Below are 24239 nucleotides of genomic sequence, written 5' to 3' on the forward strand. Positions count from 1 at the left end.
CTTCCACCACTCCTGTGGCTGCTCTCTACTTCATCGCCCTCATGACCTTTGGGAACTACGTCCTCTTCAACCTGCTGGTGGCCATCTTGGTGGAAGGCTTCCAGACTGAGGTAAACTAAGTACACAAAACAACACACACAGGCACATAACGAGCTGAAAACGAGCTGGCCCATTCATCTGTGTCAATGAATTCATATACATTATCTTAAATCTTATATTCCTCCACCTTGACACTCACCCTAAATATATGTTTTATTCTCTAATTGTGTCACTCCTTCTACTCCGAAAGATGTCCTCCCGTTCTCTCCTCCTCCCCTGTCTTACACATTCTCTTCAGCAGACAGGCTATACCCTTTCTCCATCCATCCATCCCTCCATCCCTCTCTCTTCTTTCATAATTACAGTTGTCATATTTTATCAATATTTAACGACATTTGACTTGAAGTGATGTCAACCATCATCAGGAAAATATGCTTACATCACAATCACATTCTGGCTCCTATCTGATCCCCTTTTACATTCCTCCTTATTGTCATCCCTCCCTTCTACTCTCCACTCATAAAACACAATACAAATCTCTCTCTCTCTCTCTCTCTCTCTCTCTCTCTCTCTGTCTCTCTGTCTCTCTCTCTCTCTCTCTGTCTCTCTCTCTCTCTCTCTCTCTCTCTCTCTCTGTCTCTCTCTCTCTCTGTCTCTCTCTCTCTCTGTCTCTCTCTCTCTGTCTCTCTGTCTCTCTCTCTGTCTCTCTCTCTCTGTCTCTCTGTCTCTCTCTCTCTGTCTCTCTCTCTCTCTGTCTCTCTCTCTCTCTCTCTCTCTCTCTCTCTCTCTCTGTCTCTCTCTCTCTCTCTCTCTCTCCCTCTCTCTCCGCATAGCCACGATTCTTCTCTGAAAGAGAGAGTGAGAGAGAGAGAGAGAGAGAGAGAGAGAGGAATACTGAGAGAGGGAAAGAGGGCGAGACATAGGACAACAGAGAGAGATAGAAAGACAGAGAGTAAGGATGAATGTATGTTTTTGTTGAGAGTTAGATAGCATAGGTTTAATCTCTGCTATAAGAATGTATTCAGAGCAGCCCCGCTAGACATCGACTTTTAACGCTTGTCTCGACAAAGAACTAAATCATTCTTGTTTGGCCTCTGCTTTGTTTTAATTGAACATTCCGTCAGATTCTTTTGCTCATTCATCTCTCTCTGTCCCTCTCTCATTATCTCTCTCTTTCTCGGGAATTGTGACAGCACCTGTGCTTTGATGTCTTGTGCTCTTTGAAAGAAGGTAGCACAGCGTAGAGGAGAAGAGGAGAGGGGAGGAGATAAGGACAGACAGGATAGACGAGCAGACAGACTCATATTAAAAAACCAGATGAATTGGTCTGCTCTCTAGTTATTAGTCGTTACAACAGTCTGGTTTCTAGGTCTGTTATCAGGTCGTCATTGTGTCCAGAGGAGCACAGATATTTATGTTCAACATCTACTCAGGCATCATGCAGCTCAGTTAGGAATGCATCATTTAGGAAGGTATTCTTCACAGCCTGAGAGAAGTGACCGTGGCTATGAAATTAACACAGCTCTTAGCTGAATCATACATGGAGTACAATGGGTAGCTGGAAAAGTGACCATGCCTTTTTATGCTATGCAAGTCTTATTTTTAAACCCTTGTGTTGTTTTCCACCCAATGTTTTCTGGTCTGATGGACCCACCACCACATTATTATTTTCAAAACAATACAGCCATAAAAACGTACGTAAAAATCCTGGGATGTTGATTTATATCACTTACAAGCAATATAGGCAGCATACATGGTTCATATTTGCCATTTAGCTCTGCTAGATCACATTTATCAATGAAAGCGCTATTTGTTTGTAAACAAAAATCAAAACATAGGTGGAATAAATCATGTTAATCTTGAACAAATATAAGTGAAACAAGGTTTTCATCACTATTGATGTTTATTGCTTTGAACTGAACAAACTCGAGGGACAAATTTTACATACAGTATTTTATGGAAATTATAAATGAGCCCCATTTAACACAAATTAAGGCCGGTCTACACACCACATGAGGGACAGAGTTCTACTGTGTGTGTGTGTTGCAAATGTATTTCTTGCACTTGATGCATGTGTCCTGTGTCTTCCTGTCCTTCTTGGGTCCACACACATCGTAGTGCTTCTTCTTGTTGCTACCGGGCTGCAATCTAGAATGATAAAAACACTTAGTTCAGGAATTTTACTAACATCTCACTCACTCACATACAGTTGAAGTCAGAAGTTTACATACACTTAGGTTGGAGTCATTAAAACTCGTTTTTCAACCACTCCACACATTTCTTGTTAACAAACTATAGTTTTGGCAAATCGGTTAGGACATCTACTTTGTGCATGACACAAGTAATTTTTCCAACAATTGTTTACAGACAGATTATTTCACTTATAATTCACTGTATCACAATTCCAGTGGGTCAGAAGTTTACATACACTTAGTTGACTGCTGTGCCTTTAAACAGCTTGGAAAATGATTTAGGAGCTTCTGATAGGCTAATTGACATCATTTGAGTCAATTGGAGGTGTACCTGTGATGTATTTCAAGGCCTACCTTCAAACTCAGTGCCTCTTTGCTTGACATCCTGGGAAAATCAAAATAAATCAGCTAAGAAAATGGTAGACCTCCACAAGTCTGGTTCGTTCTTGGGAGCAATTTCCAAATGACTGAAGGTACCACGTTCATCTGTACAAACAATAGAACGTACTTTGGTGCAAATCAATCCCAGAACAACAGCAAAGGACTTTGTGAAGATGCTGGAGGAAACAGGTACAAAGTATCTATATCCACAGTTAAACAAGTCCTATGTCGACATAACCTGAAAGGCCGCTCAGCAAGGAAGAAGCCACTGCTCCAAAAGCGCCATAAAAAAAGCCAGATTACGGTTTGCAACTGCCCATGGGGACAAATATCGTACTTTTTGGATAAATGTCCTCTGGTCTGATGAAACAAAAATAGAACTGCTTGGCCATAATGACCATCGTTATGTTTGGAGGAAAAAGGGGGAGGCTTGCAAGCCGAAGAACACCATTCCAACCGTGAAGCACGGGGGTGGCAGCATCATGTTGTGGGGGTGCTTTGCTGCAGGAGGGACTGGTGCACTTCACAAAATAGATGGCATCATGAGGCAGGAAAAGTATGTGGATATATGGAAGCAACATCTCAAGACACCAGTCAGGAAGTTATATCTTGGGTCAAATGAGTCTTCCAAATGGACAATGACCCTAAGAATACTTCCAAAGTTGTGGCAAAATGGCTTAAGGGCAACAAAGTCAAGGTATTGGAGTGGCCATCACAAAGCCCTGACCTCAATCCTATAGAAAATTTGTGGGCAGAACTGAAAAAGCGTGTGCAAGCAAGGAGGCCCAACATATTGTGGGAAGCTTGTGGAAGGCTACCCAAAATGTTTGACCCAAGTTATTCAATTTAAGGGCAATGCTGCCAAATTCAAATTGAGTGTATGTAAACTTCTGACCCACTGGGAATGTGATGAAATAATTAAAAGCTGAAATAAATCATTCTCTCTATTATTATTCTGACATTTCACATTCTTAAAATAAAGTGGTGATCCTAACTGACCTAAGACAGGGAATTTTTACTACGATTAAATGCCAGGAATTGTGAAAAACTGAGTTTAAATGTATTTGGCTAAGGTGTATGTAAACTTCCGAGTTCATCTGTATATAGTTACAGCAGTCCAAGTTAGGAGAGTCGGACACACACATGCAACAACATCACTCACACTTACTTCCGGTATTGAAGTTTTGGTTCTGTGGGACAGGCAGATGGGGCACCAGCATCCTCATCCTGGATCCTCTTCACGATGGCTAAAGAAGCTGGGGTCCTTGGGATATGTTGCCTCCTCTGGATTTGAGGTCTTACCAATGCCTTGCCCAGCTCTTCAAGAAAGAATTGTCTCCTCTAGAGCTTCCCTCTGTTCCAATCTGGGTTCAATGCCATCCAGATGACAAAAATGTTGTATGCCGGGATGTCCAAGATGTTGAAGAATATCACAAGTGGCCAGTGTAGGGTTATTCTGTTGGAGCTGCAGCCAGTCACCAGCTTGTCTAAATTCTGTTTTTTGATATTCTTGGCCGCAGCTTCTCCCACCTCTATGCAGAGTACTTATGAGTACCACATTATGAGTACCACATTTTTATGAGTACCACATCTTCCCAGGGGCTCCTCCATCTGGCTTCCCCATATAAACTTGCATGTTCCACGCATATAATGAAGCAGCCTCACAGGCAGCCCAGATCTTGTACCCATATTTTCCGGGTTTAGACAGTATGTACTGTCTGAAGGGGCAGCAGCCCCTAAATCCCATAAGTTGCTCATCAACAGTGATGTTTGGCCCAGGGTTGTAAAACAGGGGAAGGCAATCCACCCACTTGTCCCACACTGACCTGATTGCAGCTAGCTTGTCTCTCTGCACTGACCTGATTGCAGCTAGCTTGTCTCTCTGCCAGAGAGCTGGTCTGGTGTCTCGGTTATCGAAGTGGATAATCCTGGAAATAATGTGGAAGTTTTCCGGAGACATTGTTGCACGGAAAAGTTAGCTGCCAGGTTCTTTATCCCACAGGGATTATGTGGAACCCCAAAGTATGCATGTAAATGAGTTTGGTCCATCTCCTTCCATCTTTCTCCAAAAACACGCCTTCCCTCCAAATTAGTACAGTCCAGAATGATTTTCTGTATGGTGTCTGGAATGAACTGTTCAAAAGAAGACTTTATGTCCTGTACATGAGTAAATGCCATCCGTGTCGGCCCTGGTTGCATCCGCATCACATTGGCAGCCATGCGGGGTGGCTCATTCCTTGGGCAAGAAAAAATAAATGACATCCATATTTCTCCTTATGCAGGCTGCTGATGAGCTCCTCATGCAGGCTGCTCAGCTGGTTGCTGACGGGCTGGGGCTGGCTGCTGATAGGCTGGTCCTGGGGCTGGCTGCTGACAGGCTGGTCCTGGGGCTGGCTGCTGACAGGCTGGTCCTGGGGCTGGCTGCTGACAGGCTGGTCCTGGGGCTGGCTGCTGACAGGCTGGTCCTGGGGCTGGCTGCTGACGGGCTGGTCCTGGGGCTGGCTGCTGACGGGCTGGTCCTGGGGCTGACTGCTGACAGGCTGGTCCTGGGGCTGGCTGCTGACAGGCTGGTCCTGGGGCTGGCTGCTGACGGGCTGGTCCTGGGGCTGGCTGCTGACAGGCTGGTCCTGGGGCTGGCTGCTGACAGGCTGGTCCTGGGGCTGGCTGCTGACGGGCTGGTCCTGGGGCTGGCTGCTGACAGGCTGGTCCTGGGGCTGGCTGAGGGTAAATCTCATCCTCTTTTTCCAACTCACTGTCAGACTCCGAATTGACAGAGACATGATCCTCATATTCAGAAAGTCCTTAATCTTCCAAAGTGGAAGACTCTCCTTCCCCACTAGCTTTTCTCTCTCAATTATTTACATTTTTTGTTGTTGAAAAAACCTAAGAAAGAAATGTTGAAACCTATCCAACCAAAAAACACAGAGAACCAGAAAACCTTGGCTTACGCCTTCATTATGGTGAAACACTAACACAATACAGAAATATACTACGGAAAAATAAGGAACAGCATGGCAGAAAACAGCTCATTGTGATTGAAGAATTGATAGAATCAAATCACTTCTGGGAAGATTGGAACAGACTACACAAACAACAACACGAAGAGTTACCTATCCAAACTTCTCCAACCTATTCTGACATATATATTTTTTTAAACAAGAGCTTATTATCCTAAAGTCAGATATTAAAGAGTACCGGAACTCACTGGATTATCCAATTACCTTGTGTGAGCTACAGGACTAAATACAAACCCTCCAACCAAAAAAGGCCTGTGGTGTTGATGGTATACTAAACAAAATGCTAAAGATATATATTCCACACATTGGCTATTCTTAAACTCTTCAACATTATCCTCAGCTCTGGCATCTTCCCTAATATTTGGGACAAAGGCCTGATAATTACCGTAGAAAAAAATCCTCTGCATTATCATCAACAGCACTCCAACATTTCCTCAGTGAAAATAATGTCCTGAGCAAATGTCAAATTGGCTTCTTACCAAAATACCGTATGATATACCCTGCACACCCTTATTGGTAAACAAACAGAACAAAGCAAAAACAAAGTCTTCTCAAGCCTTTGACTCAATTTGGCATGAGGGTCTGCTATACCAATTGATGGAACGTGGTGTTGGGGGTAAAACATACGACATTATAAAATCCATGTACACAAACCACAAGTGTGTGGTAAAAATTGGCAATAAACACACAGATTTCTTTCCTCTGTGCCGTGGGGGTGAGACAGGGAGCCCCACCCTCTTCAGCAGCTTGAGCCCCACCCTCTTCAACATATATATCAATGCATTGGTGAGGGCACTAGAACAGTCTGTAGCACCCAGCCTCACCCTGCTGGACTCTGAAATCAAATGTCTACTGTTTCCAGATGATCTGGTGCTTCTGTCCCCAACCAATGAGGGCCTACAACAGCACCTAGATCTGTCCTCAACCAATGAGGGCCTACAACAGCACCTAGATCTGTCCCCAACCAATGAGGGCCTACAACAGCACCTAGATCTTCTGCACAGATTATGCCAGACTTGGGCCCTGACAGTAAATCTCACTAAAACGAAAATAATGATGTTCCAAAAAATATCCAGTTGCCAAGACAACAAATACAAATTCTATATAGACACTATTTCCCTAGAGCACACAAAGATTTACACCTGCCTCGGCCTAAACATCAACACCACAGACAACTTCCACAAGGATGTGAACCATCTACGAGACAAGGCAAGAAGGGCCTTCTATGCCATCAAAAGGAACATAAAACTCAACATACCAATTAGGATCTGACTAAAAATACTTCAATCAGTTATCGAACCCATAACTCTCTATGGTTGTGAGGTCTGGGGTCCACTCACCAACCAAGACTTCACAAAATGTGTCAAACACATAATTGAGACTCTGCATGCAGGATTCTGCACAAATATCCTCAATGTACAACGTAGAACACCAAATAATGCATGCAGAGCACTAATTATCAAAATCCAGAAAAGAGCTGTTCAATTCTACAACCACCTAAAAGGAAGCGATGCCCACACTTTCCACGAGAAAGCCCTCACCTACAGAGAGATGAACCTAGAAAAGACTCCCCTCAGCCAGCTGGTTCTGGGGCTTTGTTCACAAACACAAACAGACCCTACAGACCCTACAAAGTCCCAGGACAGAAACACATTTAGACCCAACCGAATGATGAGAAAACAAAAAGAGAACTTTTTGACACTGGAAAGAATCAAGCAAAAAACGGAGCAAATTGGAATCTGGCCCTAAACAGAGACCTGGAACAGATCTAGGATGATATGTATTATCAGCTCACCAGTGTAGACTCCACATTACAACACACACACACTAACACACACTGTCTCCCCAATCCCGAGGCCTAATGTCCAAAACTGTTAAGCTGCAGCATTAGCCTCGACTTCCCCACCTCTTCACTTCCTCTCCTTCTCTTCCTCTCCTCCTCTCCTTGTCTTCTTCTCCTCCTCAAAATCATTCACTCTGTTTTTTCTTACATCCTTTTCTGCAAACACAGAGTTTATTTTTAGTTGGCCGAACTTTGCAGTGCGTCAGGGTTGCTAGGTAACGATCGGGTGAATGACGTGAGTTGGGATGAGAGATGTTATGTTCTGGAGCCATGTCCTGGTACACACACACACATACACAGACACACATACATACACGCCTCGTCGCTCCCTGTCCCCACAAATGGCTGGACATGATGACATTGGGGGAGGGGGGGGGGGCTCTGTTACAGTGTGCTGTGCTGTGTACCCTCCACTTATGACTCATAAGTGACTGAATGACTTAATGTATAACTCATGGCTAAAATGCGTATAATTGCACACAAGAACATATGCTATGGCATTGAGCTGAGCTCATTTTTCCTGTGTGCTATTGCTACTGCTAATGCTAACTGCATTCTGCTATGATTGGAGTTTGAGCGTCGCTACAGTGTATACTGATGGGATTTCTCTTCTCTACTGTGTCTGTGTCTCTCTAGCATGTGGCAGAATATATACATTATATTTCTACCTGATCAACCTAATTCTCTTTCTGCTTTGTTTGCTGCTGCGATGCCTCCCCTTTTCTTATCTTCCTACCTTTCTCGCTCTTTTACTCATTCTTTCTCTCTCTCTCTCTTTCTCTCTCTCTCTCGCTCTCTCTCTCTCTCTCTCTCTCTCTCTCTATCCTCCTCTGCTTCCCTCTCTTCCTGCGGTAAAACATCACACACTTCCACTTTAGGAAGTGCCTACGACAGATGACTTGCATGTCCAGTTGAGCGTTATTCAACTGCCTATAGGGTCAGGGGTATGTACTGTACTGCAATGTGCTCCCACCTCCTCCCTCTCTCTCACCCTCCCTCTCTCTCTCTCCCACTCAGGCTCCCCCTGTCTCTCTACCCTCCACCACCCCTCTGCACGATGCCACGGCTGTTGAGACTAACCAGGTTGACAGTGTGTGTGTTCAGTGTGTGTGTGTGTTCAGTCAGTGTGTGTGTTCACCGTCTTAACTGTAGTATCAGGCGGTTGTTTGGTAGTTGGTTGTTTTTCTGTTGGAAAGCAGAGTCCTCTCAGACATCTCTCTCTCCTCAGGTCCACTGGTTCCTTCCTTTAGCCTCGGGGTGCAAACAAACAAGCCCACTAGAAACCTGCCAAGAGTCGCCAGGCTAAAGCTACTGCGCTACAGTAGAAACGTCCCTAAAGAGCGCTCCGGGTTAAGCCTCTCTGTTTTAATCTGGCTAGAGGAGAGAGGATGTGGGTTAAGACTGAGGAGAAGCTTCAGTTCAGTCAGTTAGAACCAACGGGAAAATATTTTACGGAGGCTAACAAAGAGGATATAGCTAACCCTGGGAGTGGGAGTTTGAGGAGAGTCTGCTCTGTTTGGTCTGTAGTAGTTGACCCTGTAGCCAACCTGTCACTGTGTGGACGTGCCTCCCTGTCCTGTGTACTTCCTGTAGTTGTATCTGTTTGTGTGTATTGGAGGCGGTTCGGTGAACATGACGACTTTGTGTTAGCACCCAGAGCTAAAGCTTAGGCCTTATGCACTGGGCTAACACAGTCTTCAGTCGTGCAGGCAGCCAATCGAAACCTGGTTGTCACATCTGCACCTGTGGCCAGGAGAAGCAGCTGTGTCTGGAGACACTACTAGAGACGACTGGAGGCCTTGTCAAGTGAAGTTCCATCAACACTCCCACATACACACTTCCCCCTCCAAAAGCGCACTCACACATTTCTCCATTCACACCTTTAGAGTGGCTTAATTGAGATTCTCTTTTGAGAACCTGTCTATTATTTTCTATCAGGTCCTATTATCAGCAGGCCTGCTCTAGCCCATCTCTCCCTCCCTACCTCTCCCCCTACCTCCCTCCCTCCCTCCGTCCCTCCCTACCTCCCTCCCTCCCTTCCGCCCTCTCCCTAGCGTCTGCCTAAATTGGCCTGCCCATTTGTAAACAAGCCATTTCATACCCGTCTTCTATTTCTGTGCTGCTGAACTACTCCCCATGGAATACTGTTCCCGCTCCTTGTTCCTTCTTCTGACTTTGTTGTTTTCAAATGAAATGCCTCCCTTGGCGCAGCTATTGATAAGGAGTGGAAGAGCACTGCTATCCCTAGTTGCCTACAGTTGCCTACAGTATGTTAAATGTGTTGTTCAAATAATCAAGATGGATGATCAAATCAACCAAAGGGCCACAACTTAGCTCGGTCACTTCAATACATCTATTATTCATGCATTTATTCGTTCATCCATTCATTTGTCGATCAGTGCATTCTGTTCCGGATTTGTGCTCATCCGTAAAAGTCCAGAGTGTCCAGCTGGTGGTTTTAAAGGCTGTGAGCAGCAGAATGACTATTAGCCAATAAATACGGCTACTCCTGTGAGAGACAGATCAATAACAGAGCAGAGCTTAATCTGATTCAAACGGTCATATTTAACACTTGGGCCTGGGCTGCAAACACTCAGAGTATCAGACTCACTGCCAACTCAGAATGATACAGAGGCAGCAACCAGCTCTTAAACAATAAGGCCTGAGACCCATTAGTGACCAGTCATCTGAAATGAGGCTCAACTCTCACTCTGCCCCAGGTAAATTGGCTTGTTAGCTTACGGACAGGCAGCTTAGGGTTGAACCTTACACTGCATCTCAAATGGTCACCTAACGGTTAAACACTATGTGTCAGACAGTCACCTTACGGTTCAACCTCGTTCCTCTGCCCCAGAAAGGAGATATGGGAGTCAGGTTGGTCCCTTGGTCACGGACATGGTACCGAGAAAGGCCCCGGCTGTGGTCCTGGCTACACCCACGTATTCAGCCCTGTCTAGGGTCCCTTCCATACAGGCCCTACTGGGCTGTCCCTCTCTCTACAGTGGTCTCAGGGGTCCAGGAGACTCAGATGGGCCCCTGGCCTAGTGCTGGGCCCGCCGTGAGTACCACAAACACAATGATGATCTCATACACAAATATGCAGAGTACCACACACACCCAGGCACTGCGTGTCTAACTCCGTCACGCAAGAGAAAAGAAGCTATACCTGCCCTTCCTCCCCATCCCTCACTCCATCAAGGATGAGGGGTGGGGGGTGACTGGGTACCCACAATGCTTTGTGTGCCCACCATTACTTGAAAGAAGTTTACTACCAGCCCAAACCACCAAGTAGCCCTTCCCCCTACCCCTCTCCACCCTTCCCTTCCTCTCTGGTCTACTCAATTGCAAATGGGGATGGGAAGTGTGGAGTCTGGATATCCACAATGCCCTGTGCTGAGGCTCTGCTGATCTTGTCCAATCACAGCTGTTTGACGTATGTTGTTCACTGAGGCAGTTTTTGAAATTGAACCGTTATTTAACTGGGCAAGTCGGTTAAGACCAATTGATAGAATCTGTGTTAACTTCTGAGCTGCTATGCTTGTTGTATTTGAGACCTCGTTCACTGTTTCCCTGTTGTGGTTTTTAGCTGTGTGTGCCGTGGATTCATTCTGTGGTTACTTTATAGTGTGTTATTAGTAGATGATGCAATGCTCCCATTGGTTTCTACTGTACATAACCTATTCTCTTATTCACCTGTTACTCAGATCCTGCTGAAGACCTTCCTCAGAGGAATGAACAGTTAAACAACAAGCATTATTTAAACCCGCTCATTTAAAACCAATGGGAGACAGTGCAGCTAGATCCTCTGTCTATCCTTTGTCTGAATGGTCAGCACTGTTTTCACCCTGCTATTATAAGTCCTATCCTCTCTCTGAGTCAGAGGTTTAGGGGTTTAGCTGGAAAATCCCCAGGCAGATGAGTATGGAAATCACAAGTAGAGAAATGATTAGTTTTGCGGCCATCGCATCCGCAAGTGTAGGCCTAAGGCTGATTGGCTGGCTAGTTTATTACTGACTCTCTCTCCTAGACGGTCTGGAAATCAGGTCTGACAGGTACACACACGCGCACACACACACACACACACATGCAAGGTTGACACACTCACACACGTGCATCCGCACGCACACACATGCACATGCACATGCACAGATGCAAGCATACACACACACATACACACAGACGCACGCACACACACATGCATACACACACACGCATACAGACACACATACACACACGCATACACACCCTCATAAACACACGCATACGCACACACACACACACACACACCACACACACACACACACACACACACACACCCTCATAAACACACGCATATGCACACACACACACACACACACACACACACACACACACACACACACACACACACAGAGAGAGATGAAGAAAGTGATTTTTTAGCTTTGATTAGCAAAAATTGAGATTTGGGTTCTTTAGGCACTTCCATTCTCAGTGTATTCACTCACCGTGCATATCTTAATAACAACTGTAATGAATGTACCTGCATTCGACTGGATACTGGTCATAGAGATATAGAGATGGAGAGAGACATAAAAAGGAGAGAGAAAAGAGAAAGGTGGAGAGAGAGAAATACAAAAAAATGCATAACATTTATAGAATATTGCCTGTCGGGACCGTGCATGCAATAGAGAGAGAGAGAGAAAGACAACAAAATGCATAACATTTATAGAATATTGCCGGTCGGGACCGTGCAATAGAGAGAGAGAGAAAGACAACAAAATGCATAACATTTATAGAATATTGCCGGTCGGGACCGTGCAATAGAGAGAGAGAGAGAGAGAGAGAGAGAGAAAGACAACAAAATGCATAACATTTATAGAATATTGCCGGTCGGGACCGTGCAATAGAGAGAGAGAGAAAGACAACAAAATGCATAACATTTATAGAATATTGCCGGTCGGGACCGTGCATGCAATAGAGAGAGAGAGAAAGACAACAAAATGCATAACATTTATAGAATATTGCCGGTCGGGACCGTGCAATAGAGGGAGAGAGAGAGAGAGAGAGAAGAGAGAGAGAGAAAGAAAGACAACAAAATGCATAACATTTATAGAATATTTCCAGTCGGGACCGTGCAATAGAGAGAGAGAGAGAGAGAGAAAGACAACAAAATGCATAACATTTATAGAATAGAGTCGGGACCGTGCAATAGATAGAAGAGAAAGACAACAAAATGCATAACATTTATAGAATATTGCCAGTCGGGACCGTGCAATAGAGAGAGAGAGAGAGAGAGAGAGAGAGAGACAACAAAAATGCATAACATTTATAGAATATTGCCGGTCGGGACCGTGCAATAGAGAGAGAGAGAAAGACAACAAAATGCATAACATTTATAGAATATTGCCGGTCGGGACCGTGCATGCAATAGAGAGAGAGAGAAAGACAACAAAATGCATAACATTTATAGAATATTGCCGGTCGGGACCGTGCAATAGAGAGAGAGAGAGAGAGAGAGAGAGAGAGAGAGAGAGAGAGAGAGAGAGAAAGAAAGACAACAAAATGCATAACATTTATAGAATATTGCCGGTCGGGACCGTGCAATAGAGAGAGAGAGAAAGACAACAAAATGCATAACATTTATAGAATATTGCCGGTCGGGACCGTGCAATAGAGAGAGAGAGAAAGACAACAAAATGCATAACATTTATAGAATATTGCCGGTCGGGACCGTGCAATAGAGAGAGAGAGAGAGAGAAAGACAACAAAATGCATAACATTTATAGAATATTGCAGGTCGGGACCGTGCATGCAATAGAGAGAGAGAGAGAAAGACAACAAAATGCATAACATTGATAGAATATTGCCGGTCGGGACCGTGCAATAGAGAGAGAGAGATAGACAACAAAATGCATAACATTTATAGAATATTGCCGGTCGGGACCGTGCAATAGAGAGAGAGAGAAAGACAACAAAATGCATAACATTTATAGAATTTTGCCGGTCGGGACCGTGCAATAGAGAGAGAGAGAGAGAGAGAGAGAGAGAAAGAAAGACAACAAAATGCATAACATTTATAGAATATTGCCGGTCGGGACCGTGCAATAGAGAGAGAGAAAGAGAGAGAGAGAGAGAGAGAGAAAGACAACAAAATGCATAACATTTATAGAATATTGCCGGTCGGGACCGTGCATGCAATAGAGAGAGAGAGAAAGACAACAAAATGCATAACATTTATAGAATATTGCCGGTCGGGACCGTGCAATAGAGAGAGAGAAAGACAACAAAATGCATAACATTTATAGAATATTGCCGGTCGGGACCGTGCATGCAATAGAGAGAGAGAGAAAGACAACAAAATGCATAACATTTAGGGAATATTGCCGGTCGGGACCGTGCAATAGAGAGAGAGAGAAAGACAAAGGACGAAGATGGAACAAAACAGGGAACAAACAGTTCTGCCGCTCTGACAAACTCTCACTGGGTGGATGATATGTATTTTGTATTAGACCACACTGAAGTGTGTGTGTGTGTGTGTGTGTGTGTGTGTGTGTGTGTGTGTGTGTGTGTGTGTGTGTGTGTGTGTGTGTGTGTGTGCGCGCCTGCCTGTGTGTGTGCACCTGCCTGTGTGTGTGTGTGTGTGTGAGCGCCTGCCTGTGTGTGTGTGTGTGTGCGCGCCTGTGTGTGTGTGTATCAGACCACACTGAAGCTCTGTGGAATGCATGTGTTTACGGGGCCTAGATGGGCATGGGGAGAACCAGACATACCCATCCTTGACTGGTATAAATAGCACTGTTTATCTTCACAGAGTGATCACCCTCTCCGTGTACAGTCTCTGTACCACTCCACTTCTTTTTGGTCTATCAGGGGAAACAGTCTGAAACGGACAATATGTCACTATAATACACTAATATTATGGCATCATCTGTAATGCTGCTGGTGCCCTAGATACCAGATATGAGTTGTGAGATATACAATTTGGAGATGCAATTTGCAAAAATACAATTTGATCCAAGGGGCGGTCCTTGTGATGTTGTCTGAGTGTGTGTGTGTCGGTGTATGTGCTTAATCTAGGTAAGAGGAACACCAACATGAGAGTGTTGTTCATTGACTACAGCTCAATGTTAACCCTCATAGAGCCCTCCAAACTCATCACTCCGTTTGCAACTGGATCCTGGACTGCCCCCAGGGGGTGAGGGTAGGCAACAACACATCTGCCACGCTGTCCCTCAACACGGGGGCCCCTCAAGGGTGCGTGCTTAGTCCCCTCCTGTACGCCCCTGTTCACCTACGACTGCGTGGCCACGCATAACTCCAACGACCTCATCATTATGTTAGCTGACGACACACCGGTGGTAGGCCTGATCACCAACAATGATGAGACAGTCTATAGGGAGAAGGTCAGAGACCTGGCAGTGTGGTGCCAGGACAACAACCTCTCCCTCAACGTCAGCGAGACAAAAGAGCTGATATTGGACGACAGGAAACAGAGGGCCAAGGCACGCCCCCATCCACACCGATGGGGCTGTAGTGGAGCCGGTCGACAGCTTCAAGGTCCTGGTGTCCACACCACCAAGGATCTATCATGGTCCACACACACCAACACAGTCGTGAAGAAGGCACAAAAGCGCCTCTTCCCCCTCAGGAGGCTAAACAGATTTGTCATAGGCCCTCAGATCCTCAAAAAGGTATACAGCTGCACCACATCACTGCTTTGCATCCAATGGCAAAGCACTACAGTGGGTATTGCGTACAGCCCAGTACATCACTGGAGCTGAGGTGCCTGCCATTCAGGACCTCTATACTAGACGGTGTCAGAGGAAGGTCCAACAATTTGCCAAAGACTCCATCCAGTCATAGACTGCTCTCGCTGCTACCACACGGCAAGTGGTACCAATGCACCAAGTCTGGAACCAGTATGACCCTGAACATCTTCCTCCCTCAAGCCATAAACCTGCTAAATAGTTATTTAAATAGTTAACCAATAGCTACCTGCACTATCTGTATTGACCCTTTTTGCATGAACTCTTTTGACTCATCACATACACTGCTGCTATTATCTATCCTGTTGCCTAGTCACTTTACCCATATATACATATATACCTCAATGACCTCGTACTCCTGCATATCGACTCAGTACTGGTACCCTGTGTACAGTATATACCTCAGTGACCTCGTACTCCTGCATATCGACTCAGTACTGGACCCTGTGTACAGTATATACCTCAATGACCTCGTACTCCTGCATATCGACTCAGTACTGGGACCCTGTGTACAGTATATACCTCAATGACTCGTACTCCTGCATATCGACTCAGTACTGGTACCCTGTGTACAGTATATACCTCAATGACCTCGTACTCCTGCATATCGACTCAGTACTGGGACCCTGTGTACAGTATATACCTCAATGACCTCGTACTCCTGCATATCGACTCAGTACTGGTACCCTGTGTACAGTATATACCTCAATGACTCGTACTCCTGCATATCGACTCAGTACTGGGACCCTGTGTACAGTATATACCTCAATGACCTCGTACTCCTGCATATCGACTCAGTACTGGTACCCTGTGTACAGTATATACCTCAATGACCTCGTACTCCTGCATATCGACTCAGTACTGGTACCCTGTGTACAGTATATACCTCAATGACCTCGTACTCCTGCATATCGACTCAGTACTGGTACCCTGTGTACAGTATATAGCCAAGTTACTCATTCCTTGTGTTATTATCTTTCTATTATTGTTCTATGTTTTCTCTCTGCATTGTTGGGAAGGGCCGTAAGTAAGCATTTCACTGTTAGTCTACACCTGTTGTTTACCAAGCATGTCACAAATAAAATGTTATTACATTTTTATTTGAGATGTGTGTGTGTGTGTGTGTGTATATGTGAGAGTGTATATGTGTGCGTGTGTGTATTTCAGTGTGGTCTAAGACATGTTAACTACTACCCCTGCATGTTAGCTAACACAGTGGTTTGACAGAGCCGCCCTCCATGGATGTTTCTCCCTCCTTCTCTGACCTATTGACATATTGACCTGTGAACTCTGAGGGCAGGGAGACCACACCCTCACCAGCCTGCCTGGCTAAGGAGAGAAGTTGCCCTTAGACACTGATCTAGGATCAGCTCACCCTTCCCAAATACTAAAGATACGCATTAGGGGGATGAAGACAAAACTGATGTTAGATCAGTGTCTAGTGGCAGCTTCATCCTTCTCCGCCTGACTTCCCTATAGGCTATCACCCTCCACTTCCTGACTGTTTTAATGCTTTTTGACAAAATAACCATATTCTGACTTCTATTTGTGTGTGTGTGTGTGTGTGTGTGTGTGTGTGTGTGTGTGTGTGTGTGTGTGTGTGTGTGTGTGCGTGTGTGCGTGCATGCATATGCTTGTGTGTGTGTGTTTGCGCGTGTGTTCATGTGTGTGTGTTTGCGCATGTTTGTGTGTGTGTGCATGTGTGTTTGGGTGTGTAGGGAGAAGAATCCAAGTCAGTGTCGGAGGCAGATTTATCCTCGAGGAGTATGGAGGACGTGAACGGCAGTAGAAAGGATGTGTCTGGCTCCCCGGGTGAGACACACACTCACACACATGCATACCAGGTTTTCCGTTAACCGGTAATTGCCAGCTTTTGGTAAAAATAAATACATTTTTAAAAAAGCAGATAAGTATAATCGTTGGTGACCAAATTGACTGGGAGAAAAAACAATCCCATTTCAAAATAATGTTTTTTATTCATTGATGGAAATACCAGTCAATGTTAATACAATTGATCGTCATGCTTATCGGTCTGTGGGTTAATTTGCATAATTTAGTGTAATAAAAGTGGTACGTGAGTATTTTTGTTAGTCTTCATGTACAGTTGAAGTCGGAACTTTACATACATTTAGGTTGGAGTCATTAAAACTCGATTTTCATCCACTCCACAAATTTCTGGAAAACTATAGTTTTGGCAAGTCGGTTAGGACATCTACTTTGTGCATCACACAAGTAATTTTTCCAACAATTGTTTACAGACAGATTATTTCACTTACTGTATCACAATTCCAGTGGGTCAGAAGTTTACATACACTAAGTTGACTGTGCCTTTAAACAGCTTGGAAAATTCCAGAAAATGATGTCATGGCGTTTGAAGCTTCTGATAGGCTAATTGACATAATTTGAGTCAATTGGAGGTGTACCTGTGGATATATTTCAAGGCCTTACCATCAAACTCAGTGCCTCTTTGCTTGACATTATGGGAAAATCAAAAGAAATCAGCCAAGACCTCAGAAAAAAATGGTAGACCTCCACAAGTCTGGTTCATCCTTGGGAGCAATTTCCAAATGCCTGAAGGTACCATGTTCATCTGTACCAACAATAGTTCGTAAGTACAAACACCATGGGACCACGCAGCCATCATACCGCTCAGGAAGGAGACGCGTTCTGTCTCCTAGAGATGAACGTACTTTGGTGCGAAAAGTGCAAATAAATCCCAGAACAACAGCAAAGGACCTAATGAAGATGCTGGAGAAAACAGGTACAAAAGTATCTATATCCAAAGTAAAATGAGTCCTATATCGACATAGCCTGAAAGGACGCTCAGCAAGGAAGAAGCCACCGCTCCAAAACCGCCATAAAAAAGCCAAACTGCGGTTTTCAACTGCACATGGGGACAAAGATCGTACTTTTTGGAGAATTGTCCTCTGGTCTAATGAAACAAAAATATAACTGTTTGGCCATAATGACCATCGTTATGTTTGGAGGAAAAAGGGGGAGGCTTGCAGGTCAAAGAACACCGTCCCAACCGTGAAGCACGGGGGTGGCAGCATCATGTTGTGGGGGTGCTTTGCTGCAGGAGGGACTGGTGCACTTCACAAAATAGATGTCATCATGAGGGAGGAAACTTATGTGGATATATTGAAGCAACATCTCAATACATCAGTCAAGAAGTTAAAGCTTAGTCACAAATGGGTTTCCAAATGTACAATGACCCCAAGCATACTTCCAAAGTTGTGGCAAAATGACCTAAGGACAACGAAGTCAAGGTATTGGAGTGGCCATCACCAAGCCCTGACCTCAATCCTATAGAACATTTGTTGGCAGAACTGAAAAAGCGTATGCGAGCAGGGAGGCCTACAAACCTGACTCAGTTACACCAGCTCTGTCAGGAGGAATGGGACAAAATTCACCCAACTTATTGTGGGAAGCGTGTGGAAGGTTACCCGAAACGTTTGACCCAAGCTAAACAAGTTAAAGGCAATGCTACCAAATACTAATTGAGTGTATGTACACTTCTGACCTACTGGGAATGAGATGAAAGAAATAAAAGATGGAATAAATCATTCTCTCTACTATTATTCTGACATTTCACATTCTTAAAATAAAGTGATGATCCTAACTGACTTAATTAAGACAGGGCATTTTTACGAGGATTAAATGTCAGGAATTGTGTAATACTGAGCATAAATTTATTTGGTTAAGGTGTATGTAAACTTCTGACTTCATCTGTACATAGTTACAGCAGGCCAAGGTAGGAGAGTCGGACACACACACATGACTTTAACTGTATCTGGGTTTGGTGGATGCCAGGAGAATGCTACCTACTGAAATGCATAGTGCCAATTGTAAAGTTTGGTGTACAAGGAATAATGGTCTGGGGCTGTATTTCATGGTTCGGCTAGGCCCCTTAGTTTCAGTGAAGGGAAATCTTAACGCTACAGCATGAAATTACATTCTAGATGATCCTGTGCTTCCAACTTTGTGGCAACCGTTTTGGAATTACCCATTCTTGTTTCAGCATGACAATGGGCTGTATTTCATGGTTCGGCTAGGCCCCTTATTTTCAGTGAAGGCAAATCTTAACGTTACAGCATGAAATTACATTCTAGATGATCCTGTGCTTCCAACTTTGTGGCAACAGTTTTGGAATTACCCATTCTTGTTTCAGCATGACAATGCCCCCTGTGCACAAAGCGAGGTCCATGCAGAAATAGTTTGTCAAGATCAATGTGGAACAACTCTACTGGCCCGCACAGAGCCCTGACCTTAACCCTATTGACTACCTTTGAAATAAATTGGAATGCCGACTACGAGCCAGGCCTAATCGCCCAACATTAGTGCCCGACCCCGCTAATGCCTCTCCATGTTAATGCCAATGATTTTGGAATGAGATGTTCGACGAACAGCTGTCCACATTCTTTTGGTCATGTAGTGTAGCTCAACACCAACATTTTATAATAGGCTACTTATTGGAACCGCTCGCATCAAGTGGGCTGTTTAGAATGATGTTTTCCCACAAGTTGCATTTTGGCAAATGTTTGAAAATGATGTTTTATTGGCTGCTTCATTACAGGTATTGCATGTTCTGTTAAGATGAATAACTGTCATTTCTGTCATTCTGAGCACTGTGTAATAGGTTAGGCACCCAATGCATATGGTTCCGTAAAATGTCTCAAACGGCCAGTAAATTAAAATCTTCCTGGTCCAGTTGTCCGTCGACACATTCTTCTAATGGAAACCCTGATACACACACACACACACACACACACACACACACACACACACACACACACACATACACACACACACACACACACACACACACACGTTTAATTTCACTTCTACACATGTCAGCATTATTAATTGTGTATTACATTTAGCTGTAATTACTTTGTGTTTCCAGAGGAATACACATAAATATTTATTTACAGGTTGAGGCACAGAAATATGCTATACTAATTAGGATGTAATTAAATAAGACCCTGCAAAAATATCCCTACACATTCCATTCACTTTACTATATATGTAGACGTAATTGGACTTTTATAAAAATGTTAAAAATCTAATTAAAATCGTTGCCATAGCTGTGTAAACGTGTCCATAAAGAGTAGGTATTCCCAAACTGGGGTATTTAAAAAAATATTATTCACATTTTCAAACAGTCCTTTAGTAAGGCACGTGTCCATATAAATACATACCAGCTCTATTGGTAGTACTGTTACTACCAGCAGTACTACACCTGCACCTGTCGACAACACAAGTTGTTCTGCTTCCACGAGCACATCCAATGCTAGCAATAGTAATTCTACATGCCCTGCCTCCAGTCCACTTACCGATATCTGAACAAGAGAACCACATCGAAATTGCAACAAGCGGTTCTGTGAAAATTGAATTTAATCAGAAGCCACTGCCAGATTTCTGGATTGGGCTCTGTTCAGAGTATCCTGGTCCTATAAGAGCTCTTTGTCACTTCCCACTAGCCGGGTTGTGACAAAAACTCACACTCATTCTTATGTTTAATAAATGTATCGTATAGTGTGTGTGTGGCAGGTATACAAAAAAACAACATTTGAGAGTGCGCTGACCCTGGTGCTAGAGGGGGTATGCAGCTGGAGGTTGAATGTTTGAAGGGGTACGGGACTATAAAAAGTTGGGGAACCACTGCTATAGAGTACCACAGTATGAGTCATAATACCCATAAAACCTAGCGGTCAAACAAGGAAATGATCCCTATCATTTTTTCACCATGAATATTTCCCATAGAGGATTTTAGGAACATTTAGGCTTACCCTGGTGGGACGTTTTGATAACCGTGTAAATCTCTCTACGATAAGGTGACTTTTATCAATATATTCGCCTGTATTCACCCCCTCCCCCCAAAAAATGAAATGCTAATTAGGTGCTAATGTGGAGAACTACAAAAAACTGTAAAGAAATACAAATGCCATGATGATCTGGATGAGACTGCCGATTCGAGGCAAAGGTAAGAATCTTTGTATTAACTATCTGTTAGCTAAATTTTTAAATGAATAAATTGGCAAAATGTCTTTAAATGGATAATTCTGTGAACTGTCTTGTGCAAGTTTTAAATTGACACAATACCTGTTAGCAAATGCGTCAGCTAGAGATGACGTGCAGGAGCTTGCAGGGATTTGTAGTCTTGCATGAAGTCTACTTTGATGCTAGTTAGCATTTTCGAATGTGACAGTAAATAGAGGTGAATATATTGATAAACGTCCCCTTCTCAGGCCTCCCGGGTAAGCCCTTATTTTAGGGGTTTCTAAAATCCTCTATGTGAAAAATGAATGGTCGAAAAACTATTGGAACCATTTCCCTGTTTTATTGACATGATGACACCTCCACTGTGGGGCTCTATTCTCCGTTGACAAGTTGGCCATATTGGGTGCCTAGCATTTTTGTCTTACACACATTCAGACACACACACGCATAGATGGCGCTGACAGATATGGCAGCTCTGCTTCTAGCTCCTATTTTGTTTTTTTGCGTGTTATTTTTACATTATTAGCTCAGACATTTTTTGTGTTATTACATGCAGCCGGAAATAACTTTTGGATATCAGAGCGGCGGTAACTCACCAGTATTACGACCAGGAATACGCCTTTCCTGAATTGGATCCTTTGTTTGTTCCCCCCAGGGCAATTAAACTTATTCCAGAGGCTGCTCCAAAACACCGCCGGAGTGGACTTGTAGTCTGACTCAGGAGGTGTGCACACCATCCACTGCTTCCGAGCATATTACTCGCTAATGTTCAGTCTCTGGATACTAAAGTAGATGAGCTCAGGGCGAGGATCTTCTTCTAGAGCGACATCAGGGACTGTAACATACTCATCGCTCTCTCGGGATATACTGTCCCCGTCCATAGAGTCAACTGGGTTCTCAGTTCATCACGCAGACAGGAATAAAGAACTCTCCAGGAAGAGGAAAGGCGGGGGTGTATGTTTCATCATTAACTACTCATGGTGTGATTGGACTTTATGCAAATTTTAACAAAGCAAATGTGAGGAAAACGCTACCGAAGTTCTACCAGCACATTGACTGTAGTACTCGCTCTGGAAAAACAATGGACCACTGCTACTCAACTTTTCGAAATGCTTACAAGGCCCTCCCCCGCCCTATCTTCGGCAAATCTGAACACGACTCCATTTTGCTCATCCCTTCCTATAGGCAGACACTCAAACAAGAAGTACCTGTGCTAAGGTCTATTCAATACTGGTCTGACCAATCAGAATCCATGCTCCAAGATTGTTTTGATCACGCAGATTGGGATATGTTCCGGGTAGCCTCTGAGAACAACATCAACGAATACATGGATACACTGACTGAGTTCATCAGGAAGTGTATAGAAGAGGTTGTACCCACTATGACTATTAAAACCGATACAAACCAGAAACTGTGGATAGATGGCAGAATTTGCGCAAAACTGAAAGCGCGAACAACCGCATTTAACCATGGCAAGGTGACTGGACAAACAGTTTAGTTATTCCCTCCGCAAGGCAATCAAACAGGCAAAACATCAGTACAGAGAGAAAGTGGAGTCGCACTTCAACGACATGAGACGTATGTGTTAGGGTCTACAGATAATCACTGACTACAATGGGAAAACCAGCCCCGTCGAGGACACCGACGTCTTGCTTCTTGACAAGCTAAACACTTTCTTCGCCCGCTTTGAGGATAACACAATGCCACCGACACGGCTTACTACCAAGGAATGTGGGCTCTCCTTCTCCGTGGTCGAAGTGAGTAAGACGTGTAAGCATGTTAACTCTTGCAAAGCTGCCAGCCCAGATGGTATCTCTAGCAGCATTCCCAGAGCATGCACAGACCAGGTGGCTGGAGTGTTTACGGACATATTCAATCTCTCCCTATTCCAGTCTGCTGTCTCCACTCCAAGATGTCCACCATTGTTCCTGTACCCAAGAAAGCAAAGGTAACAGAGCTAAATGACTATCGCCCCCGTAGCACTCACTTCTGTCATCATGAAGTGATTTGAGAGGCTAGCTAAGGATCATATCACCTTTACCTTTCCTGACACCCTAGACCCACTTCAATTTGCTTTCCGCCCCAGTAGATCCCCAGACAATGCAATCACAATCACGCTGCACACTGCCCTATCCCATGACTATAGCTCAGCATTCAACACCATAGTACGCTCCAAGCTCATCATTAAGCTCTGGGCCTTAGGTCTGAACACCGCCCTGTGCAACTGGGTCCTGGACTTCCTGACGGGCCGCCCCCAGGTGGTGAAGGTAGGAAACAACATCTCCACTTCGCTGATCCTCAATACAGGGCACAAGGGTGTGTGCTCAGCCCCCTCCTGCACTCCCTGTTCACCCATGACTGCGTGACCACGCATGCCTCCAACTCAATCATCAAGTTTGCAAATGACATAACAGTAGTAGGCCTGATTACCAACAATGACGAGACAGCCTACAGGGTGGAGGTGAGGGCTCCAGAAAAACAACCTCTTACTCAACATCAACAAAACAAAGGTGTTAATTGTGGACTTCAGGAAACAGCTGGAGCACCACCCCTGTCCACATCGATGGTACCGCAGTGGAGAAGGTGGAAAGCTTCAAGTTTCTCTGTGAAAACATCACTGACTATCTGAAATGGTCCACCCACACAGACAGTGTGGTGAAGAAGGTTCAACAGCCCCAGGAGGCTGAAGAAATTTGGCTTAGCCCCTAAAACCCTCACAAACTTTTACAGATGCACAATTGAGAGCATCCTGTCAGGCTGTATCACTGCCTGGTACGGCAGCTGCACCCCTCGCAACCACATGGCTCACCAGTAAATGGTGCGGTCTGCCCAACGCATCACCAGTGTAAACTACCTGCCCTCCAGGACACATACAGCACGTGATGTCACAGGAAATCCAAAAAAGATCATGAAGGACATCAACCACCCGACACCACGGCCTGTACACCCCGCTATCATCCAGAATGCGAGGTCAGTACAGGTGCATCAAAGCTGGGACCGAGAGACTGAAAAATAGCTTCTA

The 24239-nt window shown here is 44.5% G+C and overlaps 1 protein-coding gene across 1 annotated transcript in view; it reads left to right on the top strand.

Moving 5' to 3' along the window:
- cacna1g (calcium channel, voltage-dependent, T type, alpha 1G subunit) overlaps positions 1-24239 on the top strand; it is a 204158-nt gene that overhangs the window by 87344 nt on the left and 92575 nt on the right. The window contains 2 exon segments of the mRNA XM_065002465.1: positions 1-110; positions 16933-17026. The exon segment at positions 1-110 is cut by the window's left edge and continues 46 nt beyond it. Coding sequence (XP_064858537.1) covers positions 1-110; positions 16933-17026 — 204 coding nt within the window.

This window comes from Oncorhynchus nerka, linkage group LG16 (assembly GCF_034236695.1).
Source record: "Oncorhynchus nerka isolate Pitt River linkage group LG16, Oner_Uvic_2.0, whole genome shotgun sequence".
NCBI classification, from domain to species: Eukaryota; Metazoa; Chordata; class Actinopteri; order Salmoniformes; family Salmonidae; genus Oncorhynchus; species Oncorhynchus nerka.